Genomic DNA, 18416 nt, shown 5'->3' on the forward strand with positions numbered 1-18416 from the left:
GAAGCTCAGGGGGTTTTCAGGAGGAGAATATCCTAGTTGCCTCTGCATACCATAAGTCTCACTCTGGCAAGAGTGTGGGTGGGCACTGAAATAAGGTACCATGGAAGCAGAGGGACCAGTTAGAAGCCTATTTGCAAGTCTGAGCAAGAGCTTATGAGGCTCTAGATACATCAAGATCAGTAGAAATGGAAAAGGAGGGAGGGGCTTCCAATTGCTGTTTGTCCAATTCCAATTGCTGTTTGTCCCAGCAAACAGCAACTTAGGATACCTTCAGTGTGAATGGAGAGGATGTACGTGAGGCTGGCAAGTTAGCCAGGGCCCAAGACATGGAAGATCGGAGGAGCAGGAGAAGGCTCATTTCTAGGAGGGGGAAAGGTAGATTAGAGGCAAACCTGAGGATGCCAACATCCTATTGGCCAATCCTACCGGTAGGATTTCCACTCTCCTATCCCAGCTTCATTCACACTTAATATCTAACTCCCACACGCAGTTCTGCACTTGACTGTGACCTTTAAAGGGCATGGAAAATATGTTTACATAATTTCCAAGCAAGTTACACTATTGTTCCCTAAATTGGGGCCAGAAAAAAAAAGAGTCTACTAAGGGAGTATGACCCCATGGGTTGAGGAGAATTGAAGTCACAAGACCTGCAATGTCATCACATCCATGTCCTTTGCCAGCCCAGAAAAATGCTCACCAGTTTGCCACACAGTTATTGCAGTTACATCACCACCATTCAATGCCTGACTTCTTAATTTGCTTGCCATGACATCTAATTAAACACATTAGAAGTTGCAACGTCTCTCAGAAATTGGAAACCAGTTAAAATTTAATTCCAGATAAAAAGGAGGAGGTTCTAGAATCCCTCAAAATGCGCACCATCATACCCAGAGGAGTGGAGTGGCTGGGAATAGTATCATCTTGGGCTTTTTCACTTGGACTGGGCACTCAGGCCACAATGTTATGCCCCTGAAAGCAGGTTCCTTCCTGCTATCTTCCTTTTCCATCCTTTTCTATTTTTGTCCTAGCGATGAGCAGTCTCTAACCTAGCCTAGTGTACTACAGGAACTAGTAAGTAATTATAATGACAGCAAACGCATATTTCACACTTATTTAGGATGAGTTAGGGGCTCTTCTAAGCAATTTATACACAGTCAAGTGCCACGTAACATTTTAGTCAATGCAACAGTGGTCCCATAAGATTACAACACTATATTTTTACTGTATGTTTCCTATGTTTAGATACACAAGTACTCACCACTGTGTTACAACTCCCTACAGTATTCAGTAGTCGCATGCTGTACAGGTTTGTACCTAGGATCAATAGGCTATGCCATGTAGCCTCCGTGTGTAGTAGGCTGAACCATCTAGGTTTGTGTAAGTACACCCTGATGTTCACACGCACAGGAAAATTGCCTAAGGATGCATTTCTCAGATGTGACACATAATTGTACTTCGATTCATTTAAGTCTCATAATAACCTTAGGAGGTAGCTTCCATCATTATCTTCATTTACATTTGAGGAGACTGCAAAGTCCCGAAGAAACCTTCCACTGAACCACGGGGAAAAGAACTCTGGTCTGAATTCACAAGTCAAGGTACGTCTGAGGGTTCTTAATTCCAGCAAGGGGAGGGGGTTAAAGAGTAGGATTAACTTACACGGGAAGCTTTGCTGCCTGGGCAAGCAGCTTCTGGTGGATTTCCCGAAATTCAGCAGGGTGGGGCCGCCTCTCCAATCAGACTTGCACTTTACTATACTATGGGGTCATTAAATAGAGGAGCCAGGAGTTCAGGACTCCCTCCCTCTTCCTCAAAAGGAAAATTGGGTGTGGGGAGGGCACATTACCTCACAGGATATCGGAGAAAGCCTAAATGTGTCCTCAGTGATTCATTTGGGTGGACTACTTTCACACCAAGCTAAACTCAAAAGTTCGGAGTGGGGTCATCAGGGCGCCTCCCTCCCTGAGTGCAAGAAACATTTCCTCTTTTTAAAGTACAGGCAGAGTTGGAATCAAACTCCTTCCAAACAGGAAATTAGCAAGATTCTAGGTAAAACTGATACCTTACTTCACCAAGAGCGTGTTTCCTGAGCACCTACTACGTGCCAGGCACGTGGTAGGTAGTTGTTATGAATCTTGGTGGGTCCTGCGCTCTGCAGGGGGGCGGAGGTGGAACGGAACACAAACAAAGAACAGATACCAACACTGCCACCCCCACTCCCCCAACCCCCAACACACACTCATTTGGCAAAGCTTACAGGAAAAAAAGGGTTTTAGGGAGCTTGTGGTGGTTTTTTTCCTAAATAAATAGAAATGGTAAAAGAGGCTTCGGACCCCTCGCGTGAGTCCGTTAAAGTGACTGGACTGAGACCTGGGCAGGGAAAGTGGGAGGCCCAAGCGAGGGGGAGGGCGCAGGCAGTGGGTGGGTGACAAGGTGCAAGGGCAGCGCCGGCCTCGGATCAGGAGTTGGCCGTCAGCTGCGCCAGAGCCAGGTGCCAGCGGAGAGTGGGCCGGGGTGCCGGCGCCAGGCCAGGCTCCGGGAGGCCCCGCGCTACCTCTGCCTCTAGGAGTCCAGGCGCGCAGACAAGCTCCCCGGAGCCGCTCCTGCTTCGCCAACTCCCCACTCGCGCCGCCCGTGCCAGCCGCAGGCACTGGCGTCTCTACCGCCCGCAGAAGGAGTCGCGGGAGCACTAGCAGCCGCCGCCGAGCGACAGCATCCTCAGGAGAGACGCCCCAGGCTCTGCAGCCGGCGGCCTCCGTCCGCCCTCCGCGCTGCTCTTCGCAGTCGCCCCCGGCCCCGTCGCCCGTCTGCCCGCGGTGGCAGCCGGCGCCCGCGCCCCGGGGCCCTTCACCTGCCGCGGGCGGGCGGGCGGGCGCAGGGGAGAAAAGGCACAAGAAGCGGGCACCCCGGGAACCCCATTCCCTCGGCTCACTCGGCGCGGAGAAGCGACGCCCGCTGACTCCGAGAGCCCCGGCGCTCCGTGCACCTGGTCCCCAAGTTCAGGAGCGACACCCCTCCACGGGGGACTAGCCTGCGCGGGGAGAATTTCGGTCTCATTGACCCCTGCCTGCCCGCAGGACTCCAGGCGCCTCTTCTGCCCGCACCCCGCGACCCCTCCCGGGACCCCGGAGACAGCCGGCCCGCCCCCGGCGTCCCACTTGGCCGGCACGCCCCGCCGCTCCGCGCCCCGGCTGGGCCATGCCGGGGCTGCGCCGGGACCGCCTGCTGACCCTGCTGCTGTTGGGCGCGCTGCTCTCCGCCGACCTCTACTTCCACCTCTGGCCCCAAGTGCAGCGCCAGCTGCGGCCCCGGGAGCGCCCGCGGGGGTGCCCGTGCACCGGCCGCGCCTCCTCTCCGGCGCCAGACTTGGCCGCAGCCGCCTCCGACCCCGGCACGATAGTGCACAACTTTTCCCGAGCCGAGCCCCGGACTGAACCGGCCGGCGGCAGCCGCAGCGGCTCCGGCTCCAAGCTGCAGGCCCTCTTCGCCCACCCGCTGTACAACGTCCCGGAGGAGCCGCCTCTCGTGGGAGCCGAGGACTCGCTCCTGGCCAGCCAGGAAGCGCTGCGTTATTACAGGAGGAAGGTGGCCCGCTGGAACAGGTGAGGACCCCGCCCGGGACGCGGGAGAGTGGGCGCTCCGGCCGGGGCCTCCCCGCGTCCCAGTCTCGAGTTCCCTACCGCCCCCGGCCCAGGGCTGCAGCGACTCCACCCACGGCTCCAGCCCTGGCGCTGGGCTTAGGGTGTGTTCCCCACCCGAACCCCACCAGCTGTTGCAGACCTCACAGTCCAGTCCCGGAGTCAGATAGTGGGAGGAAAAAGTTTCTATGCAGCCGCGCAGCGGAGAAACGCTCTCAGCCCCTCCCCTTGAGTGCCTGGGTCGTCGCTGAGCCCCACTCCTGCTCCCTCGTCCACTCCCGCTCCCTCATCCACTCTCAAACCCCTCTCTCTCCTGATGTGGAGGAAAGCTGCCGCTGGACTTTGGGTTTCCAGAATGAGGCCCCAAACAGGGTGACTCCAGAGCTAGCTGGAATTCAGCACTTAACTGTGCTCTTTGGGTAAACCTGGGCGCCTTCTAGAAAGCATGCTTCTCCCCAAAACCCAGTTCTTTCCCTTTCCTTATTCCTCTGCCCAGTTTCAGAGATCACAAGGGGGTCATGTGGGGCAGGAAGTAAATAGTCAGTTCTCTGCCGCAGCCGCCGCATTGTTCACATTTAAAACGCAGCTTGGGCCCCTCCAGCAAGTATTACAACTTGAAGGCAGTTTTATCATCTTGTATGATCCTGGTGATTTGGACTGAGTTGGATCTGCGGCTTGATGCTTCCACAGAGGAGATAAAAATCTTCCAGGGAATTTTTTAAACCCAAAGCAAAATACAGAGGAAAAACTATCAAATATGTTTAGGATAAAATTAAGAAGAATCTTTTTGGAAAAGGATGGGGGTGTTGGGGAAGGCAGCACGCTCATTACTGAGATCCCTTGCTAATGGCAGGAAGCCTTCCTATGAGTTAAGGACTCTGTTTTGAAGTACAGAACTTGTCTAAATACCACTCATATGCAGCGTTCACTATTGCACCACACCCATCTCTTTACTTAATACAAGAGATTTCAAAGTAAGATGTCATCGGTGGTTTTATAGTCCCTCCAGAGGATGAGCAGACCATAAATCTCTCTTGAAACTCAGAGCTGGGCCAATTTAACTGTTTGCTCATTATTCTATAATGCTGAGGTTGGAGGGAGAAAAAAAAACCTTCAGAAATTTTTGCAAAGGAAGAAGTTGAGTTGTTGGCTGAATCACTGTGGTGAATTTCAGTAGTAACTCTATGGCTCATGATTTTATGTTAGAAAGAAAGTAATTCTCAATTCCACGTTAACTGTGTGCAGTAATAAAAGGCAGTTTGAGATTGCTTCCCAGACACTGTCATTTTCAATATTATCTGTATTTCGTCAATCACATGGAAGTCTGGATTAGTAAACCAGGAAATTTTGCCCTTAGAAAAAGTATCTACATGTCTACTATGGATCTGAGAATGAGAGACTGGACAAAGTCACTTGCTTTGTAAATGTGAACAGCATTCATTTAGTCACATTTCTGTGGTCTTAAACTTCCCCGTGTTACTTTGGACCCGAAGCAAAGTCCAGGGGAATATTATGGCAGAAAAGCAAAAATCTTTCTCACCAAGCTGTTCTACAATCAGTTTTAAGCTTGATTTCCACACCGTTATGTGTCAACAAAGACCAAAAAAAAAAAAAAGAAAAAAAAAACCTCGCAAAAATACACATACTTTCTGACCAGAAATGATCTTGGTCATTTCACAGAAGATCAAGTGGGGGCTGGTGACCTTGCTATATTCAGAGATCACAGAGTAGTTTTGTGTGGTTGGTCAAATGTGACATTTTCCCAGGTAAGGTTTGTGGGCCATAACAGGAGGACCCGCTGCACTTATAAATGTTAAAACTGGACCTCAGAAGCAGAGAACACTCTCCCTCCACCCAAACTGGATAGTAAACGTTAACACGAACATATTAATAAGCAGATGTGTTGTTACTTATATCAGGGTTAAAAATGAAACACAAGGCCGGGCAGGGTGGCTCACACCTGTAATCCCAACATTTTGGGAGGCAAAGGTAGAGGGAGGATCACTTGAGCCCAGGAGTTCAAGATGAGCTTGGACAACATAGTTAAGATGTCATCTCAAAAAAAAAAAAAAAAATAGCCAGTGGTGGCACATACCTGTAGTCCTAGTTGCTTGAGGGACTGAGACAGAAGGATTGCTTGAGCCCAGAAGGTTGAGGCTGCAGTGAGCCATGATCGTGCCACTGCACTCCAGCTTAGGTGACAGAGTGAAACCTTGCCTCAGAAAAAAAAAAAAAAAAAAAACATACAGAAGATTCATTAGCCAGGGTGAATTTGAGCCACACTCAGAGTTCTGTTGTGAGACGGAATCACTCATTACCTTAAATGAGAGTGCTCCCTGCCAAATATGAGGATGTAGCAGTGCTAATGAAGACGGGGGGCCTGCTATAATGTGCAGGGTCGAGGACACCCCCAGATCCTAGCAGCAGACAAATAAATAGAATGGACAGAAGAGGAAGAAACAATGAAGGACCTTGCTAATTGTTTTTCTCTTGCACAGACAAGCTCTCCTTGTTTGTAGCCCTGCCAATATTTAAAATCTAGTGATTTATAAACATATGTGGGCCAGGCACAGTAGCTCACACCGGTAATCCCAGCACTTTGGGAGGCTGAGGCGGGCAGACCTCAGAGACCTGAGGTCAGTCGTTCAAGACCAGCCTGGTCAATATGGTGAAATCCCATCTCTATTAAAAATACAAAAATTAGTTGGGCATGGTGGTGGGCACCTGTAATCCCAGCTACTCAGGAGGCTGAGACAGAAGAATCGCTTGAACCCAGGAGATGGAAGTTGCAGTGAGCAGAGATTGCGCCACTGTACTCCAGCCTGGGCAACACAGCGAGAGTCCATCTCAAAAAAACAATGTGGATGCCTCCATGCCAATACCTAACATGAAGTGCTATCCAAAATAATTGTATCAGCAAATAGTCCACCACACCAGGAGAGGTACAGAGAATAAAATAAGCCAAATCAGTGTTCTTCGCCACTTGCCCAGAAGAGACCATTAGTCTGAGTAAGTGATTTTTTTTTTGTAACTTTGACCATCATACTAATAAGAAATGGTATGAAGTCAGAAAGTATCTTTCCACAATTCAAGCTCATTACCAATAAGAGGTAGGTTATGCTGTGTCTCCTCACCTCCCCACTCACCCACACGTTCCTTTTTGATTTCACACAATAGAAGATGACATTTGTACAGTTTTGAATGTCTTGGGTTTTTAATTAATATTTGTTCACTGGATGTCAACATTTAGACATTTAGTTAAGTTACAAATGGGAAGACGTGTTGATTTTTAAGGTGGGCTGTCTGTGTGCTATCTGTCCCTGAAGCTTTCTGCAAACCTCCTTCACTCACTGTTCTTCCCTCCCTTCCTTTCTTTTCCCCCCAAAAATGTAACTAAGTGTGGCACAATCCAAGTTAAAAATGTAATTAGGGAAAGTGTTTCTGTCAGGTGGTCAGCTGCTGATCACAGCCAGCCAGCCAACGCCAGGCTCCATCAAGCATAATGACACATTTGGCACCTGTCTTGAATAGTGACGAGGAAAGTGCACAGGGAAGAAGGGAAATGAAGTCTTCACTTTCAGGCCATACACTAACAAGGCAGAATTGTGCTGCTCTTAGTCCTTTGCTTGAATAAGTGATGACACAGGGCAGGCAGGCTTTACCTGGAGCACAGGTGATGGTTCACTCTTGCTCGCCTTTGCATTCTTAGATGCTGAGCTTTGGATTTCTTCTCTGGCCCACAAGCTGCCCAAGTCAGACAACATCTGTCTTTTGATGTGTCAAGCTGATCAGCTTGGCCAGTTTTGCCCACATATCATTGGCCTTTTGGCCACATATCTTTTGGCCAGTCTCTCTGTAACCCTCTGGTCTTGACAGGCAAGGTCAAACGGTCAGATCTCCCTAGTGTAGAAACTCCAGCAGCTACAACACAAGTATGAGTTTTTGCCTTTCTTTCTTGACATCTTCCTCAGATGTCAGGAAGGTTATATTGTCTTGCAATTACAGATTCAGCATTTCTTAGGGGCGTGAGCGTGTGTGGTTTCCCACATCAGAAGCTCCTGTCTTCTTCCCCCCTCCTCGTACCTATTGCTGTCACTGAAGGCAAACCTAGTCCTGGGTCTCTCTTTGAAAATCACCGCAAAGAGACTGGGCAGCTTTTCAAAAATGACAGTTGGTCAAAGGGAGTAAGTTGGCTGAAGTTTTTCTGGGGGATGCTTTGAGAAGATCCACAAGCCAAGGCAGATAGAGGAGAAGGGTGGAGAAGAAGTCAGGAGAGATGAAAAGGAATTCAGCTAGAAATAAGAATTGCCTCGTCTAGGAGCTTGGAGAAGATAAGCTCCTCCCTGCCCCAGCCCCACCATGGCATCTGTGGAAGGAAAAATACAATCTCTCCATTCTCACCCCCATCTTTTTATCTCTGTCCTGCTTATTTTGTGCCTGCCCTAGAATGCTCTGAACCTAGATTTCTTGTGAGCAGGCAATTCAACCCGCAGACTGGATGAAAGTCCAGGTTCTTACTCATGGATGGTGGCCATTTGCTTCTCTCCCAGAATCAACAGGGCCTTGGCCCCTTGTTGGATTCTCCCGCCAATGATGCTAAGCTAAGACAGGAAGTGGCCTCCTGTGATTTGGAAATGGACCTCAACCACGGCCCGTGTGTGGTTAGCAGAGGGAGTGGGGAGCCTGACTTCCATTTCCCATTTCTCCCAATTAGAGCCTTGCTGGACTAGTTTTGGAAAAGATATTATTTTAGTGGTTTCCAAATCCCTGAACTTGTAACTAGAGGAAACCTCGCCACTCCTCTCAGAATCAAAGGCTCCAAGCAGATGGTTTCTGAGAGGGCCAGTCCAGAAGGCCATCGTCAGGTTTTTTCTCCCTCATTCCAAAGCCTGTCCTCACTGCTGTTGCCACAGCAAAAACCTAAATCAGGGAGAGCGTCGGTGTCATTCATCCAGGAAAGACAGGCACTTCCTGCTTCCAAATAGATCAAAATGAAGCCCTTCAGCTGAGAATCAGAGGCTGTTCCATTGTTCCCAACAACACTCTTCTTTCACCACAGCCAAGTTCTCATCAATCCTGAGAACCCAAGTGGCTAATTTTTTTGCATGCAAATGCTCCTACCTAAAACATGCTTGTTATGTGCCAGGCACATGACATACACTTATTTTAAGCCTCATAACCTCTGTAGAAATAGGTGCGTGTGGTAGATGGAATTCCAAGACAGCCTTCCAAGATTTCCAGCCCTGGCATACACACCTCTCCTAGTTGTTCAGCCCACTGCTAATATGGGTACTGCAAGGCCCCCCCGTACCAGTTACCCCTGGGATATGGAGATTATCTGGTTAGCGTGACCTAATCCGTGAACCATTTAAAGCAGAGAGTTTTCTTGGGCTGATCAAAGGAGAAAAAGTGAGAGATTCAAAGCAGAATAAGGATTTGATGAGCCATTGCTGATTGAAGATGGAGGGGCCATGTGGCAAGGGATAGGAGCCACCTTTAGGCTAAGATTGGCCCCAGCTGAGAGCCAACAAGGAAACAGGGACTACAGTCCTACAGCCACAAGGAAATGAATTCTGCAACCACCAAGGATGAACTTGGAAGCAGATTTTTTTCCCCAGAACCTCCAGATGAGAAATCAACCTAGACACCACCTTAAATTCAGCTAAGTCCCTGTGCAAAGGGTACAGCCACACCAAGCTGGACATCTGACCTACAAAACTGTGAGCTAACTAATGAGTGTTGTTTTAAGTTACTAGGTTTGTGGTACTCTGTTATACAGCAATAGAAGACAAATACAGTACTGCTCTTTACTTCGTTTTATAGAGGAAACTGGAAACGAGAAAGTTATGTAACCTGCCCAAAGTCAGGCAGCTAGAAAACCACAGGCAGGGTTTATACCCAAAGGGTCTGGCTTCAGAATCCATGCTCTTAACCACCAGCTCCACCACCCTGTGTCCTTTGATGCCCAGATATCCCAGCTTTTCCTCCTTTGGGAAGGCTTTTCTGAATACCTCTCCCCACTGTGGTCCCTCCCTGACTATATACATCCTCTCCATATGTACCATATAATTTTTTGATTGTCCACTATGTCCAGCTGTAACTTCATGGAAGCTGTCTGGAGCTTCATGTGAGAAGGAATGGTCACTTGCCCTTGGCATGGAAAGCCCCCAGCTTGCCCTGGTCACTCTAATATAGCTGTTTCAGAGCCAGAGTAAATATCTGTGGAACAAATCATTGGAAACAGATGACACCAGGATTTGAGGGCTGTTAGTCAATGGCCTATTATCTTCTTTGAAAATAGCCTTGAACAAAAACAATTCCAACTGTAAAATCATCCCGCTTGTCTACTCCTCCCTGTAGAAGTCTAGAGCAAAACCACCTTGCCGAGACATTCTGAAATTTGTATGTGGAGTCCTCTTCTTATTGCAGTAGCCTAAATAAAATCAATGTCAAAAAAAGCCATGAAGGAAAGTTGAGAAAGCATCATTTGCCAAGAAAAGAGGGAATTTCTTCAGCTTCCTGTGCTTTCTGAGGAAGAGCAGCCAAGAAGTCTTGCATTAAAGAAAAATAGGAAATACAGAGACCTTGACTTAGCCAAAGCTATCCCTGCTCTGCCCCCTTGGCAGGTGCTGACCTGTATTTTTTGTAATTATTCATTAAGCTAGAGGCTGATGAGAGCCTGCGGATTCTGCTGAAGTAGGCTTGCATATGGCCAGAAGCCAAGTAGGGATAACATTCTAAACAGCTGCAGCTGTAGCAGAACAGAAGTTACTAGACATAAGTTCTCACCTGTTATTATAGGCAGGCACACACATATGCGCTTAATGAAAACCACAGTACAGAAAAGAGGCTTAGCTCTTTTTGTGCCCTGTCACTTGGCAGAACATCCTATAGTTGAAATGTGAAATCAGGACAGAACCGAATTTGAAGTGCTGTGGAGATGGCAGCGTCCCTGACTTTCAATCCCTGCAGCCTGGCTTTGGAGACCAAGCACTGGGGGCAGCCAGTAGACTCAGGCTTGAGCAAGAGGCAAAGTCAAGTCCCAGGGAAAAGCCTGTTTTATTGAATTCACTAGCAATAAGCCAGATAATAAATTTAAGAGGCCCCAGGGAACACAGCATAGTAGAGGAGTACTGTTCCTAAGAAGCCAAGAGCCTGTAATAAAATTCAGCAAAATACGGAACGTAAAAAAGAAATTTAAGAAGTGTTGGCACAGGGTACGTGGACTGAGAAGCTGAATCATGAAAAACAAGGTGGTGTGGAAAGAGATGAGATTTTTAAAAGCTTGGGAGAGGTTGATGGGATAGGAAAGATGTCCACTGAAGAAAAACAGCTGTTCAGCCCTGGCACGTGAAGCGCAGCTCTCAGATTGCAAATTTGCCGTCAATCGTCAACACCTGGGTTGAGCTCCATAGGTTGTAGCTAAATCTTTTCGATGATACCAACCAAAATGGAATATATACGGAGGGACAGATTGTCTCTCCTGGCCAATTCAAGTGTCCTTACAGGGTCTCAGTTTCACCAGTTGAAATGGAATTTTTTATAATTCTGATTTTCTTCAGTGGCTGAATACTCATAAATCCCATAGGGAAAGTATGTCTATCTGCCTCCACAGCTGGCTCATGTACTTTTTTTTTTAACCCCATTCATAGTTAACTCATAGCTCAGAATTATGCACAACCAGTAGCTGCTTATTTTCACATTCCATGCAGCCCTGAGCTCTCAGAGATAGGAGAAAAGTTAAATTGACCAACCTCAATTCCATAATCAAATCCAGCCCCTTGTTAACCAGAGTTTCATTGCAGAAGTTTTGTAATTGGGGTCATTGGATCCCACTGAGTCCAAGTGGTGAGGTCCATGTTTCCCTTAAGCTTCATGCAAAATCTGCATCCTGTGCATATGTTCATTTTCCTACTGTTGCAGAACTTTCTCCTTAGTTCAGCTAAAACCAGGCTCTTCTCACACCACCAGGAAAGATTAGGTTCACGGACACATAGAAGGGTGAGGAAAACGGAATTTACTGGGCAAAAAGGAAAAGGGAAAGATACCTGTCAGCAGAGCAAGGGTCCCGCTAGCAAATTTCCCGCCTCACAGATTGAATCCTAGGTCACCATACAGGAACAGGAGAGGCCAGGCTCCTCCCCACGCAAACGGGGTGAACTTCCCGAGGCTCCACCCCCATCCTCCCAGTGCGCAGGCGCAGGTCGGCGTGATTAAGAAACGATCAGCTGGGAAAGGGAGTGCTTCATCTGGGACCAGCAGTCCTGTTGTTCAGCCTTCAGGCTGTTTTAGGCTTGAAGGTGGGGTTTCGCCGGGGACCCTTAGCTGTCTCCTGTCTCTATCACTAGCAAATAAGTCATTATATTTTTTAAGTATTCCCCACATTCATCAGGATTCTGCGGTTTCATGTGACAGAAACCCAATTCAAACTCACTGTAGGAAGAAAAGGAAGTTTTAGACTCAGTAACCAAACCTCAGTAAGGGCAGGAGGAACTGCCCTCACAGCATTAAAAAGAGTCCTTGGGGCCGGGCGCGGTGGCTCACGCTTGTAATCCCAACACTTTGGGAGGCCGAGGCGGGCGGATCACGAGGTCAAGAGATCGAGACCATCCTGGCTAACACGGTGAAACCCCGTCTCTACTAAAAATACAAAAAAATTAACCGGGCGTGGCGGCGGGCGCCTGTAGTCCCAGCTACTCGGGAGGCTGAGGCAGAAGAATGGCGTGAACCCAGGAGGTGGAGCTTGCAGTGAGCTGAGATCGTGCCACTGCACTCCAGCCTGGGCCACAGAGCGAGACTCCCTCTCAAAAAAAAAAAAAAAAAAAAGAGTCCTTGGACTCTGTGTCTTTGTATTCTCTCTTTCCATAGTTCATCTGCTTATCTTCACCCCTTCCTGTGGCCCATGTCCTCAAAGCCTTGGGACTAGAGAGAGAAGGTTTCTCTGATTTCCAAAAAGAAAGATCCTGGGCAAAGATGCTCATTGGCCAGGTCTGGGAATACAGCCAGGCTTCAGAGGGCTACAATTGGCCCAGATGGAGGCTGATGCCCACCCTCCAACCAATCACTGATGCTAGGGAGGTGGAGTCATTGGAAACAGGTGGCTCAGAGTGGGGAAGAGCAGTTCCCCCAAACCAAGATGGAAATGCAGACTGACAGGGTGATGGAGGGGCTATAGTGACTAACATGATACCAGAAAGTTTCTCAACTCACGTCTGCTACAGTCACTGACTCCTATGGCTGCTGCTCTAAGGTTTTAATAAGAATTTTAAAAAGCAAATTCAATCATAAATTCACATGTGCAGACTTTTTATACCAACTATTAAAATCCTCCCAAGGAAATAAGAATCTTTATTTGGACATTCCTTTAAAGCGACTTTAGTCTTTTTGTGACAGCGTAAAAAAGAAATTGATGGGGACCCAGCTCCTTCACGGGTTCATGTCTCTTTCTCCTGAAAAAAGAGATCTCAACTGGGAGCGAAGATACCTGTGTGTAAGTCCTGAGAAAAGTGTTTTCTTCCCCAGGCCTCAGTTCCTGCTTTTGAAAGGAAGGGGGGAGTCTGTGGCCCCTAAGACCTCCTTGCAACTCTGTTTTCCAAGCTTTGCACATCTTCCAAATTTCTTCTTCAAAGTCTACCCTAATGAAATATCAGACAGTTTTCCAAGTATGCTTCATGAACTTCTGGGAGGTGCTTCACAGTTTCTGCAAATGATTGATTGAATTTTCACTTTGAGTAAATATACTTTAAGGTAATTTGTATATAATTTAAGAAAACCTACACCCAATTGTGTTATGCATCATTATGATCCTGCCTCCAGTAACTGTGCTGACAGATGTCTTCTCCTCTCATCTTTGTTTAATTGAGGAGTGTCCTGAGATTGCAAAGTGAGCTGTTAAAAGCTGTTTTCTGCTGCAACTACTTACAGATGTTTATCAGGATTTTCAATACTCTGCTACCAAAATAATATATAGAAATTGATTGGGTGCTAAAATAAGATTATTCCTGTCTCCCCTTACATCCAATTTTGAATGCTTGCATTAATAATCATATTATCCTTTTCATTGATTAATTTTTTAAACAATTTTATGTATTTGACCATATGTTAGATTCATATCAATAAATTAGAAATTGTATCTATTTCATACATTGAAGGTTCTGTGTAATATTTCTTTTGAAAAGAAGCTTCCACTTCTAGAAAATTTTTTTAAACCACTGATTTGCAATATTTTAAAATAGAGTGAACTTCCGGAATCCTTTCTCCAAAATTGATGTGCCCAAACCCAAGCCTTCTGCTCCCCTTGCCCCTAACTCCAAACTACTATCACTAGTAAGAACATGGTATTGGTCTCGGATAACTCCTTTCCATGACTTTGACAATGCTTCTACCACTTGAGCCTAAGAGAGTATCTTTTAGGCCCTGTGTACTGTTAGCTTTTGCTGTATAACAAACTATTCCAATACTTAGTGACTTAAAACAAGAACCACTTATTTAACCCCCGATTCTGCAGGTCAGCACTTCGGGCTGGGTTCAGCTGAGTGGTTCTTCTGGTCTCTACTGGGCTTACTCAGGCGTCTGTAGTCAGCTCCTGCATTGGTTCCACTGATCTTGGCTGTACTGCCTCCCGTGTCTGGGTTCTGGGCTGGAATGGTGATCTTGGCTCCATGTGGCCTCCACCTCTCATTCTACAGGAGGCTAATGCAGACTTGTTCATATAGTGGCAACAGGGTTCCAAAAGAGAGTAGAAGCCTCCACAGCCTCTTGAAGTGCAGGCCAGAACCTGTTAAATGTCATTTCTGTCATACTCTGTTGGCCAACATAAATCAAAGGCCATCTGGGGAGATTCAAGAATCCTGGCGATTGAAGAGAAAGTGGTCTACACAACTTAGTTCTCTTCTACTGAGCAAAAGCTCAAGGGAAATCCCTTCTGCTGGTGAGTTGTCCAGCAGTGGGCAGACAGCTGACAGTGGTAAGACCCCTTGCCATATGTTAAAATGAAAGAAATTGAATACAACCCTTCAAAAACCTAATGAGGCTGGTATAGACTGAATTGTGTCCCTTCAAATTCATATGTTGAAGTTCTAAACTCCAGTACACCTCAGAATGTGACTGTGTTTGGTGACAGGGCCTTTTAAGAGATAATTAATGCTAAATGGGTAGGTCTTGATCCAGTATGATTGATGTCCTCATAAGAAGAGAAAGAGATACGAGGAATGCATGCACATAGAAGACCATGTGAAGACACAGAGAGAAGGCAGCCGTCTGCTAGCCAAGGAGAGAGGCATCAGAATGAAATCAACCCTGCTGACACCATGAACTTGGACTACCAGCCTCCAGAACTGTGGGAAAATACATTTCTGTTGTTTAAGCCACCTAGTCTGTGGTATTTTGTTATGGCATCCTTAGAAAACTAAAACAGAGGCTAACTCACCTGGAATGGGCAAAGACAATTTGCTGGCTTAGGCCTATCTCCATCTCAGCTCCCTGGGGCAGAGGTAAAGCCATATCTGAAATTTTCTTTTTCCTCCCATATGTTTCTTACAGCCTCAAGAGGCCCCTTGGCCTTCCCTTCCTTAAAGAAGTGACCCTAGCCTCTCTGCCTCCCAGATGAGACAGTCTGGAGCCTGGATCCTCTCCTTAAAGCAAAGTGTCTAGTTCGTCATTTATTATCTTTTTAATCTATTTGTTTATGGATGGGCTTTGAGCTCCCCTTCTTCTGGGGCCCATTTTTTTTTAGGTCAAACGCTGAAAACTGGCTCTTTGTCTCTCTTGGCATTCCTCCTGTAATTGTTCTACTCCTCCCAAGGCTGCAGATGCTGTGGTTGGATGAATCAAGCATACAGTGTCATCTCACAAAGGTTTTAAAGCTTGCTTTGTAAACTCATAAGCACTTCCTTTCATATTAACCAACATAATATTTAGAAACAAAAATGAAGGTTTGTTTTTCTTTATCAGTTCTGTTGACAGCCTGTATTTTATGTGTATTTCCAAGACCATTATCTGTTCATTTATCTATAGGGCACTTGTGATAATAGTTGTTAAGATTATTAACATCATGAACACGTAGAGTCCTTTCCACTTCTTGAAGCTCTTTTAAATTGTATGTCATTAGTTCGCCACGGCAAAATATTGGTCTTTACAATTCATAAGACTCTGGCCTGAAAATCTCCATGGAAAGGCATCCAGCCAATTGATGTTTTATTATGAAGCAGCTTGCCCATTGCCCCAGACTAACTGGGCTTTAGTTGTCCACAGTGCATTCTACGTAGGGCCCCTGGTGAAAACATTTGGCAGGAAACACAGGTGCTGCCCTTGCAGTGACACCTCCTAGAGGCTGAACCTCTTGGAGAGCTCTCCACTCTCCACTGAAATGGATAAAAATGCCCTCAGTGCAACTTAATGGTATCAAAGCAACACAGGTAAAAATTTTGTGATCCATATTTATTATAATGATAATCATTATGTTACTATAATGTAATGGTGAGAAACTGAGACTGGATCTTCCGGTATAATTTGCTGTCAGAAAATTAGATATATCATCAAGGATGGATTTTCTGCCACACACTTTGCTGCAGTAGCCTAGACCCTGTGGCAGAGAACTCTCTGTGAGCTGTACAGCCAAGGGTGAATGCCCGAAGTGTCACACTCCCAAAACATTGGAGGTCGGCCGGGCACAGTGGCTCATGCCTATAATCCCGGCACTTTGGGAGGCCAAGGCAGGTGTATCACCTGAAGTGTCAAGAGTTTGAGACCATCCTGGCCAACATGGAGAAAGCCCATCGCTACTAAAAATAAAAAATAGCTGGGCATGGTGGTGGGCACCTGTAGTCCCAGTTACTCGGGAGGCTGAGGCAGGAGAATTGCTTGAACCTGGGAGGCAGAGGTTGCAGTGAACGAGATCACACCACTGCATTCCAGCCTGGAGGACAGAATGAGACTCTGTCTCAAAAGAAAAAAAAAAAGGAAAGTTGGAAGTCAAGTCTTGAAGTCTTGAACCATCAGATCTCTTAGCATTGCCTGAGCAAGGTCTGAAAGGGAATTTGGTAACTATATTTTTTCCCTAGGGCTGCTGTACAAATTGTCACTGTTTAAGCCACTGTCGGTGGCCTAAAACAACAGAAATGTATTATTTACAGTTCTAGAGGATAGAAATCTGAAATGAAGGTGCCAGAAGGGCAGCACGCCATCCAGAGGCTTGAGAGGAGAATCTGTTCTTGTGGCTGCTGGCTTTCATTGGCTTCTGGCTGCATCACTCCAATCTCAGCCTCCGTGATCACGTTGCCTCCTCCTCTTCTGTCTTTGTCTGTCTGTGTCTTCTCCTCTTCTATGTAGGTCTTTCTCCTATAAGGACACTTGTCATTGGCTATCAGGTCCACCTAAATGATTCAAGATGATCTCATCTCAAGATCCTTAATTTAGTTAAATCTGCAAAGACTTTTTCCAAATAAAGTCACATTCACAGGTTCCAGGGATTATCTTTTGGGGGACCATTCAGTCCACTTGAATCATGTTCCATGACAAATACAAAGACCATGCAGTTACCATTTTATCTTCACTCTTGTAAAAAAAAATTTAATCTTTTAGATAAAAGATTATCTAGTGGATTATCTATACCTATATCTTTATCCAAGAGTTACTCTTTTAGATAAATCACAAAATAATTCTGATATATCACAATATAAAATAGTTGAGAAAAATGTGTCGAAGGAAAAAGAAGGCTACACAAGACCAGTGGAGCCAAGAGTGAGGAACTTCTCAGAACACTGTGTGGTGTCAGGGCTAGCATTTTCCATCACACCCATAGGGGAATTATCCAGCAATGGCTCTTAGTGAGTCCCTCTGCTAGCACTGTGCCCCACAGCAAATTCCAAAGTCATGTCCCAGGCACCACCCCACCCATTCACGGTCGTGGTGATCAAGCCCACTTTCTTGCCTCATCTCAGGAGAGAATTTAAATTGCTGAGGCTCCAGACGAAAGGGCAGCAGGCACGTTCTTTGGGCAGCCCTCCATGAACCTGGATTTTTTTAGCAGGGCTTTTCGCTGACGTTGAGTGGCAGTGCATTTAGGATAAAACTTTCAGAAACACTTCGAGTGCAGTTTTTCAGGGTTGTCATTCAGTACAGAGAAAGAGCACATTTTGCACATGTACCCTAGAACTTAAAGTATAATTTAAAAAAAAGAAAAATTAACATAAAACCTAAAAAAAAAATAAAGCCATGGTATTAATGGGAAAAAGCAAAAGAATGTGTTTGCATGGATGAAGAGACTGAAATAATACACAATGAAGACTCAGAAGTGTGGGAGGCAGAGGGGTTGAATAGTGAGATATTAATTAATAAATATAGTGTTTGTTATTTGAAAAAAAAAAGGAAAGAAATAGACTTACCAATTAACTGAACTTGGAGGTAGGAACAAAAGGCTCTTTCTGAGGTCATGGAGTCAAACAGGATAGGCAAGTGAACTCAAATCCACTGACCTCTGTCTACAGGGAAGCCGCAGGTCTAAGGGCCAGCCTAGATTCCCCTCAGACAATACCTTTGAATCTGCTGTGACAGGCGAACCAGCGGGTAATCAATACCTCAAAGCCACATGCCATGGAATGTGGCTGCAAAATGTTTGGCTGGAAAAATACTCCAAGAGACTGTAACCAAACGCCTACCTTAGGTATTAAAAAACATCAATAAAGCAACCATTGAATGCCTAACTTAATCAGCATAACTTACCAGTGGCCTCTCTGCGTTTAACTCACTGCAAAATGTACACCCCAGGTAACTGAATGA

General features: G+C 46.3%; 1 protein-coding gene across 1 annotated transcript in view; it reads left to right on the top strand.

The window, feature by feature from the left end:
- Window positions 1–2468: 2468 nt before the first annotated feature.
- The window catches only part of FAM20A (FAM20A golgi associated secretory pathway pseudokinase), a 68228-nt gene continuing 52280 nt past the window's right edge, over window positions 2469–18416 (top strand). The window contains exon 1 of the mRNA XM_055243898.2: window positions 2469–3602. Within this exon, the coding sequence (XP_055099873.1) occupies window positions 3199–3602 (404 nt within the window). The 5' untranslated portion in view covers window positions 2469–3198. The remainder of the gene's footprint in view (window positions 3603–18416) is intronic.

The sequence above is a fragment of the Symphalangus syndactylus genome, chromosome 14 (genome assembly GCF_028878055.3).
Source record: "Symphalangus syndactylus isolate Jambi chromosome 14, NHGRI_mSymSyn1-v2.1_pri, whole genome shotgun sequence".
NCBI lineage: Eukaryota > Metazoa > Chordata > Mammalia > Primates > Hylobatidae > Symphalangus > Symphalangus syndactylus.